Source organism: Haplochromis burtoni, unplaced genomic scaffold (assembly GCF_018398535.1).
Source record: "Haplochromis burtoni strain Fernald_Lab_line unplaced genomic scaffold, NCSU_Asbu1 Contig_2, whole genome shotgun sequence".
Taxonomy (NCBI): domain Eukaryota; kingdom Metazoa; phylum Chordata; class Actinopteri; order Cichliformes; family Cichlidae; genus Haplochromis; species Haplochromis burtoni.
The window spans coordinates 1,999,794-2,020,944 of NW_024582363.1; the positions used below are offsets into that span (position 1 = coordinate 1,999,794).

The 21,151-nt window shown below is 38.2% G+C and overlaps 1 protein-coding gene across 3 annotated transcripts in view; it reads left to right on the forward strand.

Annotated features, from left to right (window-relative positions):
• ntrk3b (neurotrophic tyrosine kinase, receptor, type 3b) overlaps positions 1-21,151 on the forward strand; it is a 221,752-nt gene that overhangs the window by 80,715 nt on the left and 119,886 nt on the right. For all 3 annotated transcript variants that reach the window (XM_005913047.3, XM_005913046.3, XM_005913048.3), the window contains exon 4: positions 12,334-12,402. In XM_005913047.3, coding sequence (XP_005913109.1) covers positions 12,334-12,402 — 69 coding nt within the window. The remainder of the gene's footprint in view (positions 1-12,333; positions 12,403-21,151) is intronic.

The window sequence follows — 21,151 nt, forward strand, 5'->3', positions numbered from 1 at the left end:
GTGAAAAGGCAGGATTAAGCCCTTATTAAAAGTAATCATTCCTCGTCATTCGCAGCTGTTGCTGGAATGAAAGTAACAGATACAGCGGGCTGTTATTAATGTTATGAGTCACCATAAGGCTTTTGTTTGCTGAATAGTTACTGAGCTAAAGATAAGCTCGGCTATTCTCAAATACTGATTTTTCTAGGTAGCAATTTTCCCCATATAAAGGGACAGTTTTTGGGGGGGTTTTTCCATGAAAGAACTTGTGTGGATATGATTTTCAGCCAGTCTACGTGGTGGACCCAAGGGAATTTCAGACATCTTTAAACAGATGTGTCTCAAAAGTTAACGACTGGCATGAAATTTTATAAAGACAGCTTTTCAGAGAGGATAAAGCTTGCTGACTTTGGTAAACCACCAAATCAAGCATCATATTAAATTAGAGGAAAAGACTAATAGCACTACTCACATCTGAACATTAAATGAAGGTACGGTCAGCCAGTTGACGTAAAGCAGAAGAAAACAGTTATTTGTACAATAACTCAATCCAAAACCCAATTTTGACTACATACACTTCTTTAATTATCTTTAAATAACATATTCTGTCTTGTTGTTCAAAGTCAAAGTGAATTAACTTTTTCATTTTAAGCTTGAGTGTTTCTTGCTTTGGAGCAATAACTTACTTGTGTGCGTTATAATCATCAAACAACCTTGGTGAAGTATTACCATACATTAAGGCAGAGCCTTCGCTCCATTTCTAGCCTTATTGCCAAGCTAACTGTTTTTGGGTGTGTAGACATGATAGTTGAGTCTGTGTTCTCATCCACAAATAATCCCAAGCCAGAAAGCATTGATTAAACCAATATAAAATAAATGCAGTCACTTTTTATTTTGTACTTGTGGTTAGAATATGTTAGCATGGCAACTGAAAGACTAACAATTGCTTTTTTTCCCCTTTTTTCTTTCAGCACAGTGTTTGTTTGTTGGGTTCTGTGATATCCAGAATATCTGCAGTTGTGTTGTGATTACCTGACACTAGCTGATTGCTGCTTACCTGCTAGACCTATGGTGCACAAAATGTTCCCGCAAGCGTTTTTTTCTGTATTAATATGATGGCTAGCTGCAGGCTGATTTTTCTGCACCACTCTATTTCACATTAGATTGCATATATCTGCTGAAGAGGCTGCCCAGTACAGCCTTAATACAGACTCTGAGCTGCTATTATACATTTGACAAACGGTTGGACTTACTAAAACAGCTGAGAGTTACGTACCTTGTTGAGGGATACATTAATAGTTGTCTCAGTTTGACGTTATTTAACCGGGTCAGATGTGGAGGAGGAATAAACAGGTTTAAAAGCAGATGAGAGGAGCAGTGCAGTGCGATTAGTGCAACACATGCACACATATACCCCAACCAGAGGATTTTTCTGAGATTAAAGAATCAACTATTTTTATCCCTCTTCCCCAGAGCCATCCTTACCTATGTTTGATGCAGATTTGGGGTGAATAATATTCTCGATTATAATGAAGTGGTGGCTGTTTGAAGTTTCTCTCTGGCTGTTTTGATGAAATGAATTCCATACGGCACCTCCAACACATTTTATGGGACTCACTCCCTTGCTTTGTATTTTCAATGATTGAACTGCCTAAGGAGGGAGATTTTAAGCCCATTCATTCTGCTTCTTTTATCAGTAATGCTATACAAGTGCTGTCTCACTGAAGCACAGGCGACACTACATCATGAAATGAATTCTTCTTTTTCATGAATGATTTACAGGAACTTCATGCTAGATTGGTAGTAGACCACTCTGTGATGTTTTGAAAATACAGAAAATTTATACCAAGACTAAGATTTTACCTGATACTTTTGGAAATATCATAAGCTAGAGTAGCTCAAAAGAGGATAGCCAGTACATAAAACTTTTACCAGCTATGACAGGTGAATGTTTTCTTCTCTGAGTTTGCCCCCAAAAGCTTCTCTGGGGACTCTGAACTGTGGCTGCACTCTGCTGCTTCTAGTGCAACGACTATACTACACGAACTGAATGTTTGTGTGTATGCATGTGTGTGTACATCTTTGTGAGGACACAAAATTGGCATTCTACTATACTTGTGGGGACCAACACTCACTTATAGGACAAAATGCCCATCTCCACCAGCTTGAAGGTGTTTTTCAGGCTCAAAATGTGGTTTTAGTGTCAGGGTTACAATTAGGTTATGGTTAGGTGTAGGTGTTTTTGATGGGTGGGGTTGAGGTAAGCTGGTGTGCCCTATTGTGTTAAATAGATGTCCTCACTAAGATATTAAAACAAGTATATTTTCTATGTGTGTGTGCGTGTGCGTGTGTGTGTGTGGAGACAGGATGGAGAGGCAGGGTGGGATTCGGAGGGCTGGGGTAAAAAGACAGACAGCATTAGCGTTGTGCAAATGATTCTATTTTAATTACATCCCACATTTTGGCATTAATAAATCATTACCTCATTGATTTTGGGACATTTGGGTAATTACTGTAAACAAATGAGACAGTCACTGAGTAGCCTGTCAGCTTCTGCATTGCTTTTTACAATGACATGTTGAGTCAAAAAGCAAACAAAGTTAAAGGTTTATTTAAAGGGTAAAAGAACATTTTAGGGAACTTTAGGGAAATAAAAAAAAACAACAACAACAAAAAAACAACAAAAACAAATGAGCGTCCTCCTTTCTTTACATTATTGTTTACAATAATGTTACCACTGTATGGTAAACCAGTGTTTTTAAAAAATACCACACTTTTCTGATGTCTACAAAATTCAGCTATTAAGGTATTCAAGCATCTCTAATTTTAAGCATTTGGGATTTGGGTCTCGCTGGATCAAGATTTAAATACACAAATATTTATGTAGCTTTTTTCTTGGTCACTCTCTTATCCGCAAGAGGTCACCACAGCAGATGGATCCCCATATTTAATGTGGCATAGATTTTTGTGCCGGATGTCCTTTCTGATGCAAACCTCCCCAGGGATTTATTTCTCTTCCAACCCGGGGATCTTTTGGATATTAAGTATGAAAATAGTCATTTATAAAGTCAGCGAGGATGAAGACTACTGTTTCTTGTCTTGTCTCCTATGCTCCCCCATTTCTCTTTCCCCTCACTCTCTCAGCCATTTGTCTGGGATGACTGCCTAAGCCTTCCTGTTTCTTCCTGTTAAAAGGGTGTTTGTCCTCCCCAATTTTGACTGGTGCTTGCCCGAAGATAATCATCTGATTTTTGAGGGTTTTCTGAATTGAATTGAACTTAAAATGCAAGTCAAATATAACCAGCAGAGAAGAATTTAAAAAATTAATTTGAAAAAAATATATTCTTAATCACTGAGTCATGAAAAGTATTTGCATGAGTATGCTGCATTCAGTCTGGGTCAAGTGATTTTCACAGTTTACTAAGAATCACAGCAGCTCATTAGCGTGTGTGTGTGTGTGTGTGTGTGTGTGTGTGTGTGTGTGTGTGTGTGTGTGTGTGTGTGCACAGTGTGTGTGTGTGTGCATGCGCGTTACTTCGGTCAAGATAGCAATCTGTTTATCAGATTGTGGTGGGCTAAACCATGTTTAAGAGTTACTAAATGGGTTTTATACTTAGCGATAAATCTGCAGTGCACCTTAAAGGTGTGATGTCAGTGCGCCCCAGGGTGGCTGTGGCTACAATGTAGCTTGCCATCACCAGTGTGTGAATGTGTGCGTGAATGGGTGGATGACTGGATATGTAAAGCGCTTTGGGGTCCTTAGGGACTAGTAAAGCGCTATATAAATACAGGCCATTTACCATTTACCATTTAGTATCATTTATATCCTTTTAACATGTCTAATCTTATTTATTGTACTATTAAGTCTCCATTTTGTACAAACACTGCATTTTGTTTTTCTAATCTCAGCAACACCTTTGTAAGTGTGACCGTCATCAATGATGTGACCTTTTATTTTGTAGAGGTTTTATCACAGATGTGTCTGAAAAGGTTCTTTGAAGAACTGTTGCTCTCAAAGAGTCTGCAAGAAAACTCATCTTCATGTGGTACTTCAAGGCGTACATATGCAACATGCATTCATATGAGAACATGAGTTCTTTGAAATATCGACACTCCTAAAAGCATAAGCAGGAAGGTTTTCTGTTGAGGTGAGCTGAAGCCTTGGAGTGATGGTTTCACTGAAATTGTCCAAGGACTGCATGTACAAGCGGGGGGGAAAAACATTTTCTAGGAGGAACTCTGGGGAAAAAAGAAAAGAATGAGGAGAGAAATCTCACATATTTTGGTACTATCTTCATATTCTGAATTTGTGGGGCATTTTGGCAATATAATTTGTAATTTTACATCAGATTTACTTGTTTCTCTTGGATATAAAACCACAGTTGCCCCCAGTTCTCTTCCTACTATGTAGTGAGGTAATAGGAAAGACATTGTTTCATGGATTGATATTCCTGACTGAGATAGGTACTGCATCAAGTATAAGAAGCATAACACAAGCTGATTCTGACCTATAGTATCTTTGTACCTCTCTCACAAAGCTGCTAGTTATATTAGCAAGAACATGACACAAAAAAACTCTCCAGGAAGTCAAACAAGTGGCTCAGTACAGCAATTCAATCGAACTACAGAGTAACCACTAATAATTCAATACAGAATACAGAGAGCTAACGAAACCACAAACAAGCAGATACAGAAACACACCAAGGCTGCAAGTGACCACCAGCCTGTGATGCTCAAAGACAATAAGTATCAACTAGTAAGTGATTACAGATAGAACAGGCACAGAGGCAAGCCTGCTCACATTAAACCATAGCTGCCACGACTTGACAGATTAGTTGCACTTTTAAAACCAGGTGCACAGATTGCTGCACCTTGATCAGACTGAGCCATGTTCCAGTCAGTCATGGTACTGTGCTGGATGAAGAATGAGGACTGGAGCACAGAACGGGACCGCTGGTCCGATCTATGAGGATGACAAGCTACATGGCAGATGAGCATGGCATAAAACAGAGTCAAATTAGGATAACAAGGAAAAAGGGGGGTATGTGGTTGCTATGAGCTGATACAGTAACATATAAACCACAATAGAAACCAGGACCACAGCCATGTTCTTGTATTCCAACAAAACCCTACGGGCACCCACACAGGGACTCTCTCAAAGGGTCATAAATGTTCTTCTTGTAATGGCCTGCCTTTCTAGCAGCTTCTCATGGCTAGTTAGCTATGTGCTCACCCACCCACTCCTGTGCTGCCTTTTTAAAATATCTCAGGAGGGAAGCTTGTAGCAGATTTTGAGAATGTAGTTAAACAGACAGTATGGCAGTGTGAAGGTAGAGTAAAGGGCCATCAAATCACAAGGGAAGCCAGGAATAAAATATTCACTCTGTGCATTGGAAATTCATTGTTCCAGCTGGTAGATTCAACCATTATAAAATAACATTATGTGATTTAATCTTGTAAGAGACAAACTGTAGCCACAGAGATGAAGGGGAGAGATGGGTGGGGGAAGTTAGACACAAAACATACTGATTTCATTCATTGTGACTTCCATTTAGGGCTCATAATCTGTGATATTAACCACTTTCATTTGCACAAAAATCTAATGAAAAAATCTAATTATGATGGTGCAATAACAACACTGTAAACAGGATCCATCCATCCATCCATTTTCTTAACTACTGATTAAGTTCAGGGTTGTGGCAGCTCCGGAAACCTGTTTGAGTTTTCATGTGACTTCAGCGTATACCCTGAACAGAATGGATATAAATATAGGAATTAAAGAAGCGCCAACAGATTTACATTAGAGTAGCACATTTAAAGCTTTTTATCCCAAAAAGGTGCTGTTTAAAGATAAAAAGCTTGTTAGAGATTGGAGTCTTATTGTAAAACTGCTACACATATGACCCAGTGTATTAGTTGATGCTTGTTTCCAGTCGACCACAACACCAAAAACATTACACTTTCAGACAGAAGTACAAATTGCTAATGAGCTGATTTAAAAAATAATAATAAAAAGTAGAAGGAATAGCATAAAAATTATCGATCCGTGATCATCTAGTCAATGAGCAGGCAGTTCTGACTACAGTATTACAGTGATGGGGGTAAATAATAACTGGATAATAACAAAAGCACAAAATTCCAGCCTGAATGTAGGTAAGAATGTAGCTTAATATAGCTAAGATACATAATATATGCTATGGTGGGACATGCATATAAACCTATATTAAGTACCCCATTACAGGATGCATTCAGCGAGACTGCATGTAGTATATTTAAACTGGGATGAACCTGTGGATCGTGAAATGCATAGTGTTACACCAAGTGACCTGAAAGACATGAAATAAGTTCTGAGCATTATCAGGTGGAGGCATGCACCTGGCTGGAAAGGCTTAGATTTATACACAGTTTATAAAGTTGTCTGTTCCTCTATGGAGCTGACTTTTTACCAGTGACCTTCTAGATATAGGATATTGTTTGGGGTTGCAGTAAGTTGAACATTAGCAAACTAGGGAAACTATTTACTTCAAGGAGTAGCTCAAGTGATGTGCAGAAATGAATTCTTAGGCAGTGGATCAACATGGGAAATACAGCAGAATAATGAAGGTGTCTCCAGGTAAAGAGGTTGTTTTGTCCTGGATTAAATAAAAGTTAAAGTGGAACAGGTTTGAATTGATGTATTTCATGTAATGGTGTAGTTGCCTTTTAAGTAATCTGGAGGCTAATGTTCTGATACTGTAGCAAACACTTCAGAGAAGAGATAACCTAGGTTAAAATGCTTCCACCTTTACATTTTTCACTTTCATAAACTACATATGGCTGCTGTCAAACTTAGTCCACTTTTTTCTTTTGCTTTTTTCCTAAAATGTCAGCATCTCAGCACTGAGGAAAACTACTTGTCTTTAAGATTGACACCCATGATATTTCAAAGCTAGTCATCAAATTTTGGAAAGTGTTTTTTTTTTTTTTGCAATTACAGTCATTAGTCATAAAATAAAGAGCTCTCAGACATTTTAAGAAAATATTGAAAATATTTTTATGATTAACATAATGCTGTAAAAATGAACAGTTGCAAAAGGAAGCAATTAGTATGTTTTGCTGTTGCAAAAATTAGCAGCTTCTCTTCAGCGTGACAGATGATGACTAGATTCCATCATGTCCGTTCTGCTGATCCATTGCGACATCTCGCTCAGTAGCTGTCTGGTTCTCCTCCGCGTGGTCCTGAATGTCAATCCACTGAGCTCCCCCACACTCAGACAGTAGCTACCAGTAATGCCGCACTAATTAGCCAACCCTCTCAAGTGGCCAAGCCCTCCCAGTGGCATCTGTGCCAAACAGAATTATTAAAGAAGAGGGAGGAGGAGCTGCATCTCCTCTGCAGAGGAGCAAAACATCCAGTTTTAGTTTAGCATTCACTTCGTCACCCTGTGGCTGGGTGAGCCAAGGCTGTCATCAATATTAACACCTAGATACATCCGTCGCTGTAATACATTTTTTTTTTCTCCTTTACCCCAACCTAATGAAAATTTCATGTGAATCACATAATTATAATTCCTTATTCAAATGAGCGCTGTCTAAGTAGTGGAGATGATTTGTGGCTCAGTGACTAAAAGCTGTTGTGTGGATGCTGATGCTGTTTTACAGTTTAGTCAAAGCAGTGCAAGTCTGCGTGCATGTGAGTGTATAGTATATACTGTGTATGTGGTTTTGTGTGTTGGGAGGTGGTATGGTATAGCCTTCTAGGCCTGGTATCTAAGCTGCTTAGTTTATAAATAGATTAATTTTCTACATCGCTAATTTTTTAATTTAATAATCACTCCCTCCTCCACTCTGCAGCTCTTGGCCTTCCTCACCTCCTGTCTTTTGGCATTCCCTTGTCTTTGATGGCTTCTTTTCTGATTTGTTTATATATTTATTAATTCATTTACTACCCCCTCCCAATCCAATTTTAGCTGACATTTCTTGTCGAGATGCGAAGGATGACCTTTGAAAACAGAACACTTCCTGGCGGAGATGTGAAGGAGGTCTCACTCTGTGCTCAGAAGGCACTCCTCCTCTCCTCCTTTCTACTTAATGTATGCAAGCATGGAACAACTAAAACATATTTGTCACTTAATTGAAAGGCTCATGAGTATTAATAGTTAAAACATGAGTTGCTTTCCACTGATTATTTAGTTGTCACATTGTAGTTCCATATATAAAAATAAATGAATAAATTGCATCTCCGCTCACACTTTGTCATTATGAATTACATTTTAATCATAATGGTGACAAATAATTTAATTTCTTTGCTGCGAGTCTGTTAAATATACACCTACATGGAGATATTTATCTTAGCTTAAAATAAAGACTGCAAACAGGGAAACATTTAGTCTGGCTCACCCACAAAACAGAAAGAAAAAGCACCCTACCAGCGCCACTAAAGCCTTCCAATCTTCTCACATTCTTACACTTGTTTATCTAAGCTAACAGTCAAGCATATAGACTTACCACACAGTTCTGTCAATATCTCAAAAAACCTCGTCAAAACTAACTTTACTTTCATAGCTTAATAGCTTCAGTCTTGTTTCTGTATATCTAAATGAACTATCCATGTGGTGGTTAGTGGTGGTGAACACCATGGAGCTGAATCAGAGAAGCTGCTCAGCTGCCTGACCAGTAAATGGTGCCACAGAGGGTGGTCAAGATTATCCAAAAAAAAAAAAAAGACAAAACTTTGGTGCCTTCAAAAGTGTCGAGTTGGCAGTCAATCACAGAGTCAGTCTACTCTCCCTGTGGAACACAGCAAAGTACATTATGTTCCCCACAACTGAGTGATAGAAAATCTCCACCACTAAAGAAATGGAGCCTGCTCATCCTGTTCTTATACACAGCCTCTGTGTTGGTCTTCCAGTTTAACTTGTTGTCAATATCCTGTCCCAGAATGGACGCGTGTAGCCATCCTTTTCCACCTGAAGTTAGTAATGGAAGTAAAAAAATAAGGTTTAAAGACATCCATATATTATGACTTAAACTGCTGTTTATAATAGAGTATAATAGAGTTATGAGCAAAAACATACCTGAGGTTTTAAATTGTAGAAGTCATAAATGGCCCAACATTGTCATTGTAGTTAGTAAAATAATTTATTCACTGGGTTGATATTACTAAACAAAGAAAATGCAGCTTTTCATAGCATATTACTGTAACAAAATTCTGCAAATGGAGCAATTTTATATATTTTTAGAAAAATATTTTTCAAAAATTTAATGCATGAAATTGGATCTTTGCTAGTGCTGTCTGCCCTCTAGGGCTAAGGGTGGGTATTTCATGACATGTTGCATTACAATGATTAATTTTTCCATTTAGGGTAGCATATAAAATAAGCAACAAAATCTTATACTGTGCTTTGGTGTAGGTCTATTTTGAGTCTGAAATCTTTGCTTGTTTGGAGCTCTCAGGTCTAATGTGTTTAGATTATAAGGCCTTTGGTCTGATGTATGGCTGATGTAGTTTGTCAACTGACATGTACCTTTTTGGAGATCTGTGGTCTAAACATGTGTCTATTTCGGGATGTGTGATTTGATGCTGGTGTTGAGCAGCCCTGCTCTGCATCAACTAATGAGCTGCTGTTTGCTCGCCCACCTTTTGCCTCTCTCTCCCTGTCTGTCTCTCTCCCCCTCTCTCTCTTTCTCATTCTCCCATAATGTATTCTTTCAGTGCATAATACAACCCCTTTGGGAACACAGGTTTCCTTTTGGAGATGAAATTTCATGCAGCATCTTTACATATTCTGCCACACATCTCCTCTATTTAGAGCATTCACATCAGCGTACATTTCAAGTGTGTTTAACCAATACGTGTGAGTGTGTTTATGCAGATGTAAAAATTTCTTAAATCTGCAAGTGTGTGTGTTTGCATGTGTGATTGCATGTGTGATATCACAGGAAATAAGTCAGACCTGCAACATCCTTAGCTCCCTGTTGCTATAGCGACACGTCTGGATACAGGAGCATCTAATGTCTTCCATACAAATTAACATATTAGACTGTGTGTGAGTGTGTATGTGTGTGTGAGAGAGAGAGAGAGAGAAAATATTAAAACTGCATACTCTATTGTGTGTATTTGGCACTTTTTATTTATTATTTTATTTGTTTTATTATGTTGTTTAAATTATATATCACACTGTTTATACAATTTCCATGTTTTTTAGACACATTCTAATAATGGTCTTATGCTCTGTAATACAATCCTGATGTTACTGATATATGTAGAAAACTGTTCATTTTAAAAAATTTTACTAATTAGGTATCCATATTTTGATAATCAACCTGTTATCTATTTGCTGAATTATATTTTGAGTTGCTCCTTTAAGGTTTAATATATGTATCATAAATTACATCATGTCATTTCCTGTGACTGAATAAATCATTTCTTCCTCCTCTTATAGATGCTCTTACTTTTATATCAGTTCAAAGCAGCAATAATGTGCAGAATATATGAGTCACTGAGCGAGTGCTGCTCTGAAACTACAGCAAAGAAAACAATGATCAGATAAAATGATTCTCTCATGATGTAATAGAGCACTTTGATGCTTCATATACAGCTAATAGGATTCAATGTTGTACACTGCTTTATGATAAACGGCTATTTTAAAACCCTTACAGAGAGGTTATATGATTTAATAAATGTATTCATAGATGCCTGATGTTCATATTTAAACTAATTCAAGGTTCTGGTCAAATCACTTGTAAGTCTCTGGTTGTTTGCTATTGAATTTAATGGCTTCCTAAGCCGGAGGGTTTCCTTAAGTCAATTGAATTATTTGACTTGAAAGCGGTCAACTTACTTTTATTGAGTTGGCTGAGCCCTGAAGCTCCACTCAGCCAGGGCTGGTCCCTTTTCTTTGTCAATAGTACTTTGCCTTATTTTCATCCATTAATACAGGCATGTGGATTCTCATTGCAATTAGGCTGTTTAATTTTGTCTTACTAAAATGTGGCTTTGTTATTTAAAGAAAATACTCCGACCTCTTTGGTTCTTTGGACACTTGCAGATCCATTTTTAAATGAATAAATGTGTTTTCCCCATTAATACACTCAGCAACCTGTAATGACAAAGTGAAAATATGTTTTGTTTGGGTTTTTGTTTTTGTTTTTTGTACATTTATACTTACTGAAAACTTCTCATATTCAGTATTTGGCACTTCAGTTTGTAATAAGGTGAACTGGAAATCTGGTGAACGCCTTATCATCTAGCTAATACAATTCTAATGGTAAAGTATGGCAGTTGCTGTTTTAGTTGGGGGTTGCTGTTGGGGTGCCTCTCAGAACCAGGAACAGGGAGTTGGTCAGAACTGTAGAAGATGAATACCCCTTCAGACTGAAATTGATTGACACTGTCCACCCCCAAAATAACACACACACATCATTTGCTCTAGCTGTTTTTATACTCTATAGTTATGTGTCAAAGCAACTTTTAGAAATGGGTTCTCCCATAAACTTGACAAAATTGTGTAAGTTGAAATTTGTGGGCGATCGTGGCTCGTGGCTCAAGAGTTGGGAGTTCGCCTTGTAATCGGAAGGTTGCCGGTTCGAGCCCTGGCTTGGACAGTCTCGGTCGTTGTGTCCTTGGGCAAGACACTTCACCCGTTGCCTACTGGTGGTGACAGAGGGCCCGGTTGCGCCCGGCAGCCTCGCCTCTGTCAGTGCGCCCCAGGGTGGCTGTGGCTACAATGTAGCTTGCCGTGAATGTGTGGGTGAATGCCTGGATGTGTAAAGCGCTTTGAGGTCTTTAGGGACTAGTAAAAGTGCCATACAAATACAGGCTATTTGCCATTTTGTAACTTGTTTTGGCATTGCAAAACATTTTATTTATATAGAAACAAAAAAAAAAGCATTCTGTTTTTTCCTAACATTAACTGAATCCAAAGCCTGTAGAGTCATTGCTGCCATTATGTCTCCTTCTGTGTATTCAGGTAAGGTTCTGAATGCTTAAATAAGGGATTTAAACATTTCGGTCTTAAATTATAAATTTGCAAACATCTATAAAGGCATAAACTTGTGCTTATAGTTCATTGCTTCTAGATTGATGGGGAAATGCCAGTTTTATCTGTTTAAAAATAAATCTAGAACATTGCAAAAAAAAAAAAAAAAAACCCAAAGAGACTAAAAGTTTCCCTTTAGCTTAAAAGGGGGAGAAAAATGTCAAAATGACCCCACAAAGCTTTGCCATTGGGTTTCTGGAACTAAAAGACCTCGGAAATGGAACAGAAGAAATTGTACAAAAGCAGAACAAACATGACATCAAGGAAGGGACCTAAAATAATTCACATAAAATAACTCGATTTAACATTCCTTTTGTTTTTCTTTCTTCCACAGAAACTTGTCAAAGAATCCTCTCACCACTCTGTCATGGCAGCTCTTCCAGCACCTCCAACTCCAAGAGCTGTAAGTCTCGTCTGATCTGTCTCGCTGCCTTTTGTTTGTATTTTATTACAGCACTTTATCACTGCTCCCTACGTACTATCAGCCTCAATACAAATTGTCTTCACCGCATACCATTATAATTCCTGTCTTTGTTGTACAAAACCTCTAATTTGTCGGAGCGCATGCAGAAGACTGGCCCTATAGGCACTATAGTGGCACTGTGATCTTATAAGTCATTTGTTGACTTAATTAACGTGCACAAAGGAAATTTAATGGCCTGGTAGGAGAAGGGAGTCTGACCCCGTTTCCTTGTTTGTTATGAATATTTTAGCGATCATTGTGTTTATGAAATGAGTTTGCTCTTTCACCACCAGGGAGAACATTGCGATGTGGACCCGCTTGTAATTTACACATCATTACGCCTGTCAGCGCTGTCCATCATATGAACCTTAGCTGCTCCCCGAACGCTTGCGCTCCTCATATGCGCCTCCTGGCATATAAAACTGTGGTATAGCAGGATGTGATACAAGGCTATTTCAAGCAGGCCTCCTTATTGTGCTATTTTCAGAGGTAGAAGCAGAGCAGGCCCACAGAGAGCACGACACAATGCTGATCTCTGGTCGTACACTGCAAACAGCAGAGCAGAGGGATAACCCTACAAACATGTTGTAGGCTTGCATTTTGGACATTTAGCTTCAAACGTATCCCTCACACTTGCAGGACTCACCAATATTACGGAGAGATGTTTTTTGTTCTGTGTAGGAAGCAGCTCACACCATACCCTATAACAGAGCTACACAAGTGTCGTCTCACTGTGGGCCCGCATTGGAGGCAGATGGGTCTCTGAATCCCTCTTTGTGCCTGTTATTGGGTTGTGAATTTTATTCCTGACTGAAAATGGTAATTCTTCACATTTGTTGTCTTACCAGCTGTCCAGTTCTCAATCTAGTTTGGCATTTGGCTCATCTTATTATTCATACAGGGTCTAACTTATATATAAAATAGCTTTTCCAAAGTTTTTTCACAATTTTCCTCTTCCAGATCACAGCGTAAAATATAGCTTTCCAAATGATTATTAAAGGCCTTGAAAGCCTGGGATCCCACATGAGCAGTATTTTTTGTCTTTTTCACGAGAGATTTCTCTATTTGTGTTTTTCTCTCTATGTCAACTCATCATTTTTTAACCTTGGCTTTATTTATTCATGAATGCATTATGTTCTAAAGAAATCCTTAAAAAGCAAAGTTAAGTCGAAATCTCCAGGGCTTTAAGTAAGCATATTCAGTAACTGGAATAGCCCTTTTTTAAGAAGTTGCATACTATTGTAAATCTGTAGCATTGTTCTGCCAGAAAAGGTTGGCTGAGATTAAGTTATTTGGCGCCGTCTGGTTGAGGTGTTTCTGGCATGTCCAATTAGGGTCACAATCAAGAGATTACATCTCTTGGCTGGCTTGGGAACGCTGTGGTGTGGCCAGTGAGTGGGGAAAGGGAGGTCCGGGCATCTCTTATTAGACGCTGCCCCTGCGACCCAGACCCAGATATGCATGCATGCACGGCTGGATGGATGGATGCATGAATTATGAGAGATTTTCACTGAAAAATCTTTTCTCCAGTCGCACAGGCTGCAAAAAAATTTAACAACACATAATTTAACTAGACCAATACTGAATATATAGAAACATGTATAAGATTCATCTGCAAAGAAACTAATAGCCAAAACTGCAGAATAAATCTTATTTCTCTTTTTGCCCTAACAACAGCAAACAGCAGCACAGCAACAGCACATAATGCATTTTTTTAATTAATATATTATACATTGTAGCTTTAATTTCACACACAAGGTCCAGAACTTTTTCCCTAAGTAAACACTGAAGGCTGCAGTGTAATTCAGCAATTAAATGACCTGAAATCACAATGTAAATCACACAAAGCAGAGTAAAATAGTAAGCTCAGTTTCTTCCTGAACCAAATCACTGTTACAGCTCACAGGGCACGATTTGCTCTGATGTGCAATCCTATTTCTTCTTAAGCAACCATTCTAGATGCGTACAAATGGTGTCTTTGTTTTCCTACATGAAAAGCAGGGCCAGGGTGATGCCCGTGTTTCTACTGAATGCTGATGAGGAGTGAGGGCTTATGTCTATTCCATTTTGTGTGTTTAGTTAAGAGGTGTCAGTCGAAGTGGCGTGGCGGCACAGACGTGGGTCGAGGCGTTATGCAAAAAGGAAACCATGTGGAATCAGGCCTTGCTAATAGGAAATGAGTCACTCTATCATGAGCTGGCGACGTGTCCCTGACATCATTACTCTCTTTACCGTGTCTGTATGGTCACCCGAAACCAAATTGGCTTGGAAAGTGCCAATCATTCAATCATGCCAAATGAATCCTGCTCACCGGACAGCTATTGCCTTTAATTATTAGAATATTTCAAAATGCAGTATCAATGATAAATGCCCACCCGTGTTGCTCAACCACACTGATATTATGTAAATAGAGGAAGATCAAACCAGCTGAAATAATTTCCGTTTTATGTGACGAAAGGAGAGCGTGGCCCTTTGCCACGACGGTGTCGCTAAACCGTGTTATCTCAGTCACTCTAGGCACTGTTATTGTAATTATATTTCATTCTTTTTTTAACAATGAAAGTGAACCAATTTCAAAGCTGCAACACAGTGGTGACAGTGACCTGCAATGAATAGGAAATGTGCAAATGGTTTAATTTAAGCCTGGAAGTCCTTTACAAGCTTTAAAATAACAGCGTCTCTGTTGGTTAATTCATTGTATGTATCATTACTGCTACTTAAAGCATTGCTCTAATTGCTTTCACAAGTTGTTGTGAATGAGAATAAAGGGGGGAAATGATGCGTACCACATGGCACGTGCAAATAACAGTTGTTTTTTTTTTAAAGAATTTAATTAATACAGATCAAACGCTGACCAGGAAGATGATACAAAAAAAACGATAAAAGTACTCACTGACAACACCATTAGGCAACACACAGTTTCATCAAAGGAGCACTGATTGGCTAAGTTTGGAATTAAACGCTGCATTTCCTGCTTCTGAGTGCTGCTTTACACATAATTAAACTGGTGTAAAGCATGTTTCCGTCAGTAGGAAGTGGTGCGCAACAGCTGCTTTAACATGGAGGCATGACTCCTGTTAACCTCAAACACCCTCTACATTTTCAGTAGCTTGCTGTGGTTCAGATACATTGAACCTGCACCTCATTCACCAAATATTACAGTGGATCCATTACAACGAGACAACATTGAAAACTGAAGAGGGTGAAGGAGTTGTTATCATTCAATGTGTTTACTCTTATCAAACACTTCTTATCAAGCCCACTAAAGTGTAACTCTAAAACAGTTACTTTGTTTTGCAGGTTGGTTGCACAGATATTTCACACTCCTTGCAATATCTTAATATCAGTAACAATGGCAATACTATCAGGGAAATCTCAATAATCTCAAGTCTTTTGTGACTCCTGTGAAAGGCTTCAACATCACATTGAAGCCATACAATGGATGTCTGCTGTGTGCTGCCTCTGGATGAGACACAGATAATCGGCTCTGCCTTTTTGTCTGTGTGCCCTTTAGCCAAAGGACTGGAGCTACTGCGATGTGGTGCAAACCCAGCCAATCATAAGCCATACAACGGCTGCAAATATTCTTCTTCTTTAGCAACTGACGCGATCTGCCTGAGGCAACGCGCCTCTCGAATCCCTTTATTCTGTTAGCGGCTCTTTAATCCCAACTCTCAGGGAAGCAGCGGCCGACGCAAAGTCAAACATTCAAACCTCTCGCTGCAAAATTGAATTTTCTTTGAGTATGTGTGAAGTATGAATGGATCAAACTGGTAATCTTGTGATATGGCTGCCAGGTGATTAGAAAGAATTAAATGCCGAATTTCCAAGAGCAGCATGACAGGTAAATTGCTAAAGTTTAACCTTCGTTTTATTAGGACCTAGTTGCACTCAGGACAGACTTACTTAAATGCATGACATTTACATGGACTTTTCAGAAACATCAAAGACTGACTCACATGAGGGTAAAGGAGTATTAAAATGTTAAATGTGGTGGAAAAGACTTGACTGGGGGCAGCAGTGGCCTAGACTTTCAAGAGGTCACCACATGCTCTGAAACTCAGACTGCTGGGTACAATCTGTGCAGAGGGAAGAAAACGTGTCAAGTTGTCAACACAGATCTTTGTGAAAGCAGCCACGAGTAAAAATTTAAAATACAAGGCCTTTCCCTTTAAAACAATACCTCTGAACTACTGGTGGGGCATAGAGACACTTAACACTTGGCTGAAAAAGCTCTGTCACACCAGATGATGTCTTTACTGTTGTAGGGTCATCTTTTAGTTTGGCTTAATCTCTTAGTTTGACACAGGACAGCTGGAGGAAATTTACTTTATCGCCTGTAGCACGCTTTGTATGCTTACATAAAACAAAACCAGTTTAGGTTCTGTGGATCTATTGTGCTTTTTGCGTATTTTCCATCATATTCTGTTACAATGGCCAAAGTTTAAAAAATGAGAAGAGCATATGTACAAGTTATGCCTGTGAGCCAAATCTCCTTTTTCATACTATAATAACTTGGTTTCTGAGATTTATTTTTTCTACACTTGGCTCTGTTTGATGTTGTTGAGAGGGGATATCAGGTACACCAATCTGGCTTTGAGCAGCAAGCCCTACACTAGTCAACCTCCTGTTAGGGAGAAGCAGCCAATCTCAAGATAGTTGGCTCAACCAACTATCTTGCCGATTTGCAACAGTTAAAAACTAACAACCTGATTACCCCACATACATATTTTATGAGGTTTTTTTTTACTCAGAAGTAACACTGCAGGACTTGGTTGTGCATTAGCAACAAAAAGTTTCATTTGAGCCTGAGGGGGTTAAAGGCAGGTTGGCCTTAAAGGGAAGGAAACTAAAATGATTAACGTTGTTTCAGATGGTGCAGTTCCTCAATTCAACCAATCAATTCCCAGTATGTTAATAAAATGATGAATAAAAGTGAAAAATATGAATTATTTTGAGCTGTGAAATATGCAAATCTCCTCTAGTAAAGTCCAAGAATAAAAAATATGGATCTGAATGAGCATAACTGGCCCGCCTAAACATTTAAACAGTCATACCAAGCTCACGAGTGTGCGTTTACACCTGTGTAATAAGTACCCTGCCCCACATACAGTGAAGAAAACTGTCAGATACATGAATACCTAAAAACTGAAAGCCCAACCGCTTTTACATGGCATAGAATTTATACAATTAAAATGTGAGTAATTGTAATGGTATACAGGAAACAATCCCACGGCAGCATGACAGAAGCTCTCACTTGACGCGATTGCTCTGACTTTAGGTATGACTGTGTGATAGATTCATATAAAATGCACTTTGCATTTGTGGTAGTATAAATAGTTGTTTCAATGTATACTGATTATCTGTATGTTTACTTTCCACCATATCTGTGATGATGCACTTAAGGTGTTTAGAGAAGTTTGATTAAAGCCAGTAAGTTAAAATTGAATTAAAAGCTAAATACATAATATTAAAGGTTCCCATCAGATGTTTGGTAATAGATGAACATGTTCTGCTTTGAATCATATTTTGTGTCTAAGTTAAAATTGTTTAGATGGATTCACCCTCAGTGAAACATCTGTGTATCAGTACACAAATATGAAAATATACATGGTGCAATTTTTAATATTAGAGTTGGGAAAGTTCTGAGGATATCTGAATAAGGCGTGATGTCACAAATCGTGTTTTCAGGGTCACACCTCAAGCTCAGGTTTTAAGGGAATCATGTAAAGATTTTCAGTTGAGGAATCTGAAAACAGCTAGTATCAAAGTCTGCTCATTCACCAGTCTGTGTGTCTAAAAAATTCACAAGAAGCAGAAAAGACCAAAACCTGCTTCTGAATTTCAGGAGAATGTAACAAACAGCAAAATAGTAGAGCCCAAACCTAACCCCTTAAAACTGGTGCTGCTAAATTGAGGTGCTGTATTTTTAGAGTCATCAGCCTATTCTCAATGAAATTTGAAAAATCATATATTCCTTGAAATGATAAAGCATCATGATTCAAGGGGTATAAACTATTCCAGGATACCAGTAACTCTGCAACAATAGTTCCTTAATTATAATCAAATGTGCACAAAAATAAAACAATCATTTCCTGCCTTTTCACCATAGGGGCACGCACTTGTTAAATCACAGTTTTCACTTTAAACTGAGTCAAACAAACAAAATGCTTCTAAGCTTTTAGTTGTTTTTAGTAACATTGAGGTTGAATGTTAAGGGTTTAATTTATTTCTGATTTTTTCCCTTTCAGTTTCCATTCTCTTCCCAAACAGTGTTTTTGTGCCCTGTAAACAACACTTTTACAAAATGGCCTGCCATGTGTTAATTTGAAAATGCTGGCCTGGTTGTGTTTTTCCAAATAGTGAGTGTCTAGGAGGGATTGGGTGGTATTAAAGTAAAAATAAGCTAATAATTTGCTTATTTTATCAGTTGTTCACTGGCATAATAAGCAACAGATTTGTGTTAATGATTTATATTGAGATTTGTCATTCTATTTTTTTCTCTGAGCATTAAGTGTCAATATTTTGTTATTAATTTGCATTCTCTGATGTCAAAATTGTTACACATTGGTAAAGCTACGAAATTCTAATTTATTCCATCAGACTTTCTCACTTTGTGCCAGATGTTGGGTGTAAGTTTTGTGGGTTGCTAAAATGAGAGAAAGAAAATATCAATTTTCCTGTTGATGTCAGAACATGCTTAATCTGACCGAGGGGGAGGAGCTAAAACTCCATGTCGAGTGACAGAGCTACACCAACGCTCAGTATAAACTAAATGAGGAGCGTCTGAACTGTGACTCATGTAAGGCTACTCTAATAGAACCCAAGAATGAAAATGTGCTGTGTGAAATGAGCAGAGTAATTTCCCTGTTTATTATGATGACTTAAAGCAGATAGTGTAATTATATGATACAGTAAAGTTGTAAGCAATATAGTTGCCTATTTACTCATTTGGTTGATACTTTGAAGTACTTCATTTGTTACACCAGTGAACCACTGAAGATCTTTATTACTAAAAACAGCTGGAAATAATATAAAAATGAAAATATACATTTGCTGTGGGTTGACAAAGCAGTCTCTGTCTGGTTGCTCTTTAAGCACATTAGGCGAAGCAGGTGCAAAGAAGGCATGGATTCTGGCAGTCAAAACAACATTATTTTAAGAGGGTGTACTGGAATAGTAAGCATAGAAGTGTTCAGGCTACAGGTAGTAAAATAAGAGCTATCCATTAAAGCAAATTACAGTAATGACAGTAGTATATAGATGCCAGCCTATAAAGGGGTATTGCATACATCTTTTACCACAACTACTACAATCATAAAAGTGTTTCATGAAAATAGCAGCTGAAGAATAAAAAGAATCCCAACTGAAACTGAAACTGGGAAAAACACCTTAAGCTCTTGCTCACTTTGTCCATTTTTCTTACGTGTAGCCTTCCCTGACATGTCTCTGGTGTCCCCACTCCTCTCCACGATTGCTGTGCGGGAGCTGTTGTCGATAAGCCAAAATCAGGTTTGTCTCTTGAGACAAATTATCCCTTAGTGGCTTGAAAAAGAAAATAAAAGAGTAAGGCAACGAGAGAAAAGCTGCAGGGACACTGACTGACCAGAACAGTGCAACTTTAAAGAAAAGCAATGACGAGACAAAACAGTGATTTATTTATTTGCAGCATGCCACTTTATCCATGACATAAGCAAAAGATGCAGCGTGAGAATGATGGAAGCGGTCCAGCAGCAAACAGGAGTGTGAAGAAACGATGATGCACACTTAGCAGAGTGTGCTAAAAGCAAGTGTTCAGGGGAAAATGCTTGTTGTAAATCTGACTTTGTTTGAGTCGACTGTTCATTTTTTCGTTTTTTGACATTTATTCTCCCTGAATACTTTATACTACCCTGTGTCAAGACTTTATCCACTTTCTGCTACACAACAAGACATTTTTGCTGAGGTCAACAAACAGTGCACTGCTGATTTGAGACCAGTTCATACAACATCTATTTACTGAACTCAAGGCTTTTGAATAGACGTCTGTTTGTCAGTCAACTTCTTCAAGACTATCCAATCTAATCTGATGGCATGACAGCTCGATTATCTCTTTTCCATGCTGTAATAATAACAATAATAATGACAATACTCACCACACAGTTTGATTGACAAGTCATCTATGTGAAGTGATGTGCAGAAAAACAACAGCAAAGAATGCTCTGCATGAAAATTGGAGACAAAAAATCAGAATAATGTTACCGAAAATCAATAAATAAAGTCCATTTATTATATAATAAAAGCAAAAAGCCTGCCAAACTTTTGCTTCTAGTACAGTACATGATACCATGATAACCAGGAGATTTAAAACTTAAAGCAAGTTTAATGTGTGTTTAATGCATGAAAGCTTAATTCATTCTAGCAGACTGTAGCTTAAGCTACATGTTGCATCCTTGTTGTTAATCCATGCAAAAGAGCATCTGTGTTGAAATCCAGTCTCATTCCACTGCTATTCTTGGCACAGCATCGTAAACATGTCAAGCACTCTTGTTTTCCTCCCTACACTCTACGCATAGTTTTGCTCTACGTGAATGTCTCTGAAGTGTGAAAAATGGCAATGTATAAGAATTATCTGAGAACTGCTAAGAGCTGCTTCTCAAGTAAATTATACATACAGTTGCTTTGGTTGATTTGCTGGATACTGAGCCAA